The 7155-nt window shown below is 48.1% G+C and overlaps 1 protein-coding gene across 1 annotated transcript in view; it reads left to right on the forward strand.

The window, feature by feature from the left end:
• Window positions 1-528: 528 nt before the first annotated feature.
• Window positions 529-7155, forward strand: part of SFXN4 (sideroflexin 4) — a 27789-nt gene continuing 21162 nt past the window's right edge. The window contains exons 1-6 of the mRNA XM_023511682.1: window positions 529-683; window positions 2130-2195; window positions 2602-2676; window positions 4059-4085; window positions 4170-4224; window positions 6391-6416. Coding sequence (XP_023367450.1) covers window positions 645-683; window positions 2130-2195; window positions 2602-2676; window positions 4059-4085; window positions 4170-4224; window positions 6391-6416 — 288 coding nt within the window. The 5' untranslated portion in view covers window positions 529-644. The remainder of the gene's footprint in view (window positions 684-2129; window positions 2196-2601; window positions 2677-4058; window positions 4086-4169; window positions 4225-6390; window positions 6417-7155) is intronic.

A 7155-nucleotide genomic window follows, 5' to 3' on the forward strand; every position in this document is an offset into this window, starting at 1 on the left:
TGCTTCAAAGATTACGTACATGTTCTGGTATTCAACAAAAGAAAACTGGATTTGCCCCACCACTCAGAAAAAAAGTGTCAGGCTGTGGCATAGTGCACTGTGCCCGGGGCCCCAGGCTTGGTTTAATGCTGTTGTCGCCTTTTTGAAATTCTCAATTTTTGAATAAACGGTGCTGCATTTTCAATTTTCACCAAGCTGTAAAAGTTATGTAGCCGGCCCTAATGTTGCTGACCAACACCGTGTACCCTGGACTCTACGGGTAACTGAAGGGATTTTTGAGGGTAATGCCCACGAGGTGAGGTCGTGGGGTGCCCCCGGCGTCTTCGCAGGGGGTGCTGTGATGCCGGAGGAAGGCTGAGCAGGACAGGAAGATTTCGCTCGCCAGAACGGCGGGTGCGTGCGGGGACTCCGGGCAGGCGGCGCGGGTGCGCGCCGGGACTCCGGGCAGGCGGCGCGGGTGCGCGCGGGGACTCCGGGCAGGCGGCGCGAGTGCGCGCGGCCGGGGGCGGGGCCCTCCGCCCGGATCCTCCTCCGCGCCCCGCCGAGCTGCGGCTGCGGTGCCCCTCCAACCACAGCCGACCTCCCAGGAAAGAGGAAGCGCTGGGTCCCAGCGGCTCCCTGGGTGCTGGGGCGCGGCCGCCCGCATGGAGCCCAACGTTCGCTTCTGGATCGCCGAACGCCAAGTACGGCCCGGGCCCGGCGCGGCTGGGGGCGGGGAGGACGTGGGCCCGGCCGCGCTGCGCGCAGTGGGGCTGGCGCGGTGACCTTGGCAGGCCACGTGGTCGCCCAGCGCCTGGTTTCCTCGTCCCAGACTCAGGCTTGGAGCGCGCACCACCCGTCTTGCTTCCCAGCTCAGGCCGCGGAAGGGGACAAAGGGGCAATCCAAGCTTTCGATGGCGGTGGCCACAAGGTCCCCGGCAGATCTCCCTATCGGAGGAGTCTAGCCCTCGCAGTGTCTTAAGCTGTGGCTGGGCAGCAAATTGGAGAAAAACAGGTCTTGCCTGACCTAAAAGGCGTTGGGAAGCTACCCTAACGCGGGGAGTAACGCAGGCCTCACCTCCCTGTGTCTAGAGCAGAGTTGTCCAATAGAAATGTGATGTGAGTCATCTCCGTCATTTAAAATTTTCTTTTTTGTTTTTTTAAGTTTTGGCTGGGGCTGGGTTTGAACTCGCCACCTCCGGTATATGGGCCCAGCGCCCTACTCCTTTGAGCCACAGGCGCTGTCCCATTTAAAATTTTCTAGTGGCCACATTAAAAAAGTAAGAAGAAAAGCTGAAATTAATTTTAATAGAGTACATTTTGCCCAACAGATGTAAAATGTTCACATATCAACATAATCAATAAAAACATTAATGAACTATTTTACATCCTTTTTTGGCGCAGTCCTTGAAATCCGGTGGATGTGTTTTTCCTGCAGCACATCTGGGTTCAACTTAGCCACAGTTCTGGGCTCCACAGTCTTGGTGGGGGATTGGACAGCAGGTCTGGGGGGGTGGTGGTGGTGGTATTCCCTTTCAAGACCTAGCCCGGTTTTTTTTTTTTTTTTTTGGTGGGAAAGTTTGAGAAGAGACAGGGAGATCAGGTTGCCAACAGCAGAATAAGGATTTAAAGCCAGAACTACTGCGAAGTTTGGGTCTTGTTGGAGCAAACCATGTCTCCTTTCTGACCACCTGTGAGCCCCGCTGTGTTTATCAAGCCTTACTGGGGTGTCCGTTCTACATTATTGGAATTAAGCCTCACCATGATCCTCAGAGTGAGGGACAGATTCAGAAACCCTTTGAGGTCATACATAGAATATGAACATAGGCTGCTTTGAACCCCAAAATCTGGGCTCTTAACCTTCAAGAGCAATCTGATGTTGAAGGGTTAAAACACAGACTGCTGAGTCATTTCTTGGCTGTGTTACCTTGAGCTCATCACATCCACCAACCCTTCTAAGCCTCAGCTGCTTCACCTGTAAAATGGGGAGGTCGTGAGGACTCCAGGAGATGAAGCTGGTTAAAGGCAGATCACAGGATAGAGTTCCAGTATTAAGTTTCTCCTCCAGAATGTCAACTGTCATTATTACCATATAGCTTTAGTTTTCTACTGTTGTTAACCTTCTCTCTGGTACTTTTCTCCATCTTCAGTCTTTTTTTCGACGATTTCTTCAGTGGACAGATTTATTAGATCCTCTGAATCTGTTCATTTCAGTTGTAAGTATTTTCTTGTTTTAGAGATAATGAATTTCATGATTCCAAACTTGAAAACCATGTGCCCCCTTTATAAGCAGTTGAAATAACAGAATCTATATCTGATTTTGTTTTTATTCTTGTGGAATGACTGTGTTAGATTGTAAGGGGATAAATTAAAGGGGAGTGTGGCAGCACCCGTGGGGGAAGCTGCTGGGGCCATCTAGCAAGTGGGAGGCCTAGATCTGAAAGGCCACACGGGACTGTCCTCATAGAACCTGTGGGGGAAATATAGTCTCTATGGCTACTTCTGCCATTGAAATCAGGTGTGCAGGTGAAATACACTATGTGCTGGGGGTGAGCTTGTGATATCTAAGTCTGTGGATAAAGCTGAACAATGTTGAGATGGCTTCTTGGTTTCTGATTATAGGAACAAATAGAAAAGGCAAGGCAACTATTGTTCACAAATGAAGATGCATCTACACAGGCCTTGGAGGACCAAAGGGTATGTCTTGTGTGCACAGGTGTGGCTGGTTTCTACCTGCATGGTTTGAAATCAGGTGGAATTTTGGTGGCTGATTTTGTCATTGTTATACACTGCCCAGGGGACCAGCTTTTCAAAACTGGGTTCATTTTTTATTTTATTTACTTATTTTTTGCAGGTTTTTCTGGGGCCGGGCTTGAACCCCCACCCCCAGTATATGGGGCCAGTGCCCTACTCCTTGAGCCACAGATGCCGCCCTCGTTTTTTAAAATGTAGTTAGAATTCCACAAGATAAACCAGACAGAGCAGGGTTCCTCCTATGCAATGAATACTAGTAGGAATTCTCCTGGAGGCCCTTGACAAACTACAGAATTCAGTCAGGGTTTTCTGAAATCAGAATCTATTTTCTGTTATAGGTCAGAGTTCCGGCCCAAAGGCTCAAACCAAGGATTCTTTTGAGACAGAGTCTCAAGCTGTCACCCTCGGAAGAATGCTATGGTATCATAGCTCACAACAACCTCTAACTTGGGCTCAAGTATCCTCTTGCCTCAGTTTTTCTATTTTTAGTAGAGACGGGGTCTCGCTGTTTTGCTGAGGCTGGTCTTAAACTCATGAGCTCAAGCAATCCACCCACCTTGACCTCCCAGAGTGCTAGGATTACAGGCATGAACCACCATGCCTGGCCAAACCGAGGATTCTTTATATACCTTTTCGTATACAGGGCTCACAAACATCAGTCCCATAAGGCAACCTGTGGGAAACTCAAATATTTAATTTTGGTTTTTTTTTTTTTGAGACAAAGAGCCTCAAGCTGTCATCCTGGGTAGAGTGCAGTGGCATCACAGCTCACAGCAACCTCCAACTCCTGGGCTCAAGTGAGTCTCCTGCCTCCGCCTCCCAAGTAGCTGGGACCACAGGCGCCCGCCACAACACCTGGCTATTTTTTGGTTGCAGCCATCATTGTTGTTTGGTGGGCCCGGGCTGGATTTGAACCCACCACCTTAGGTGTATGTGGCTGGCGCCTTAGCCACTTGAGCCACAGTTGCCGAGCCATTTAATTTGGTTTTTCTAAGAACATGTTGGGGACTCTGGGCTGACAGCTTGGCTCTGTTGTAAGCCACTTGGCTAGTGGTGTAGTGTCATATCATCAGCTTACAGCTTGCTCTGAGTAGGGGCAAGGAGCTCATCTGAGGGATAAGTTAGGTGTGGTCCTCTCCAAGGTTAGACACAGGACCATTGTTTATACATTTGATTCTCTTGTTTTGATTTGTTTCATCCATGTTTTAGAAAACACCTCTGGCCTTTACTCTTGGGGCAAAGATGACCCCAGAAATGAGACTGTGATGAGATTCTTTGCTGCTAAGCCACCATGAAAAGATATTGCTTATCTTTTCTCATTTTAGATACAAGAAGCGTGGAAGAAGAGTCTCGTAAGTTTCAACCCGTTCCTAATTTTTAGCCTCCTGAAATAATAAAACCAAACATCCAGCTAACCTTTGTACTTCCCCTCTAAGTCAACAGTGCATCCTGACAGCAGCCAGCTGATCCCCACTCTCTTTCGACCTGCAGGTGAGTTGGTTCTAATTTTCAGAAGTGGGTTGGGGCTTGGTGTTCATAGCAGTGGTTAGGGCACTAGCCACATACACCAGGGCTGGTGTGTTCAAACCCAGACCCGGCCTGCTAAATAGCAGTGACAACTGCCACAAAAAATAGCTGGGCGTTATGCCTGTAGTCCCAGCTACTTGGGAGGCTGAGGCAAGAGAATCATTTAAGCCCAAGAGTTTGAGGTTGCTGTGCTCTATGATGCCACGCCACTCTACTGAGGGCAACAGTGAGACTCTGTTTCAAAAAAAAAAAGAAGTGGCTTGGGTAGAGGTGGTTTGTAACACTGAGAAATCTATCTGCCTTGTTTTTTTTTTTTTTTTTGCAGTTTTTTGGCCAGGGCCAGGTTTGAACCTGCCACCTCTGGTATATGAGGCTGGCACCCTACTCCTTGAGCCATAGGCACTGCCCTGTCTGCCTTATTTTATTTTATGTTATTTATTTATTTAGAGACATAGTGTTATTTTATTGCCATTGGCAGAGTGCTATGGCGTCACAGCTCACAGCAACCTCCAGCTCTTGGGCTTAGGTGATTCTTTTGCCTCAGCTTCCTGAGTAGCTGGGACTATAGGCACCTGCCGCAATGCCCGGGTATGTTTTTGTTGCAGTTTGGCTGGGGCTGGGTTTGAACCTCCACCTTCGGTATGTGGGGCCGGCGCCCTACTCCCTGAGCCACTGGTGCTGCCCTATCTGCCTTATTTTAATATTTTTCCCCCTAGCAAGATTCCTGATGGTGAGTTGGACACCACACCTTAAAAAGAATGCTCATGGGGCCTAGGTTTTTCAGTGGAGATGAGCAGCGTCAGGGCCCAGAGCTGTGTCCAGTCCTATGGAAAGATATGGACTTTGGGAATAGAGGGACAAGCCTGCAGGTGGATCCACCTTGCTGCATCATGTCCCAGAGAATATAACAGTTATTTCATGTTTCTAGAACGTGTGCTAAAACTAATATGAAGGAAACATTTAGGCTTGGCACCTATGGCTCAAGCACCTATGGCTAAGGCATGAGCCACATACACCTGAGCTGGCGGGTTCGAATCCAGCTTGGGCCCGCCAAACAAAAATGACAGTTGCAACCAAAAAATAGCCAGGCACTGTGGCTGGCACCTGTAGTCCCAGCTACTTGGGAGGCGGAGGCAGGAGAATTGCGTGAACCCAGGGGTTAGAGGTTGCTGTGAGCTGTGATGCCACAGTACTCTACCCAGGGCGATAGCTTGAGGCTCTGTCTCAAAAAAAAAAGGATACCATTTAGTAGTCTCTCTCATTTTTTTTTTTTTTTTGAAACAGAGCCTCAAGCTGTCCCCCAGGGTAGAGTGCCGTGGCATTACAGCTCACAGCAACCTCCAACTCCTGGGCTCAAGCGAGTCTCCTGCCTCCGCCTCCCAAGTAGCTGGGACCACAGGCGCCCGCCACAACGCCCGGCTATTTTTTGGTTGCAGCCATCATTGTTGTTTTGGCGGGTCCGGGCTGGGGATTCGAACCCGCCACCTTAGGTGTACGTGGCTGGCGCCTTAGCCGGTTGAGCTATAGGCGCCGAGCCGTCTCTCTCATTTTTATCACATCTAAGATGAGGGGAACAAAGTCCAAGATCTTTCCAACTACAATTCTGTATTTGATACAAACAAGACACTGGAAACAACATGAATATTCAACAATTGAGACTCTAGTTAACTAAACTACTTCTTAAAAAGAGTGAGGATGGTGGATGGAACACAGACCCCAAAATGAAAAAAACAAAAAAATGAGTTAAGTCCTCTGTGTGCATATGGAAAGATCTTCAGAAAGTAGTTTTCAGGTAAAAATTACAAAGCATAAAACAGTATATGCTGTTCTTGTTTGGACAATTAAAGGCCATGTTTATGGGAGAATCTGTGCCCGCCTTCAGGAGGGAGACTGGGATGGCAGTGGGAGGCCTTTCTGTATACTGTGCTATTTTGATTTTTCTTGTCATAGTTACAGTAATTTTATGCACATAGTTAATGTTTTTTTTACCAAAAAAAGGAATGAATAATATATGTCCTCTGAGGTCTGTGCCTTCAGGAGGCTGGAGAAGAGGTTTGCAGGTGGGTAGCACCCTCCCAGCCTCCTGCCCTGGCAGCTGCAGGCACTGAGGTCTCTTCCCTTCTCTGCCAGCGTTCCTGCCCTTCACCGCACCCATGGTGAGTAAGCTGCTACTTGCTGTTAGGAAGCTGCCAGGGCTTTAGGAAGATGCCCACCTATCTCTTAAGCTCAACTGTGTCCCTCCAGCTGTGGACCCCTGTCCCATGACTGCCTGATGGGTGGCTCTGGGCCCCACCTGTGACCATTGGCTGCTGTTCATGTGTATGGTATATCCATTTCCCCACTCCCCACCCTAATTCCCTCCCCCACTTCCCCACGCAGGCATCTAGGCCTCTCAAAGGCTCATAGCATCACACATTCTTTTTTTTTTCAATCACCTATCACAGGTTGAGCATCCCTAATCTGAAAATCCAAAATACTCTAAAATTCATAACTTTTTGAGCCCTGACATGATACCATGAGTAGAAAATTCCACAGCAGTCAAAGCTTTTTTACATACATGAAATTATTTAAAATACTATACAAATTACCTTCAGGATATATGTATAAGGTATATATGAAAGATGAATTTTTCTTTTTTTTTTGAGATGAAGTTTCACTTTGTAGAGTGCCATGGCATCACAGCTCATAGCAATCTCAAATTCTTAGGTTCAAGCGATTCTCTTGCCTCAGCCTCCCAGGTAGCTGGGATTACAGATGCTTGCCATGATGCCCAACTATTTTTTTTATTTATTTATTTTTTTTTTTTTTTTGAGACAGTGCCTCAAGCTGTCCCCCTGGGCAGAGTGCCGTGGCATTACAGCTCACAGCAACCTCCAACTCCTGGGCTCAAGCGAG

This window comes from Otolemur garnettii, unplaced genomic scaffold, assembly GCF_000181295.1.
Source record: "Otolemur garnettii isolate 467f Iridium unplaced genomic scaffold, OtoGar3 scaffold00021, whole genome shotgun sequence".
In the NCBI taxonomy this organism is placed as follows: Eukaryota; Metazoa; Chordata; class Mammalia; order Primates; family Galagidae; genus Otolemur; species Otolemur garnettii.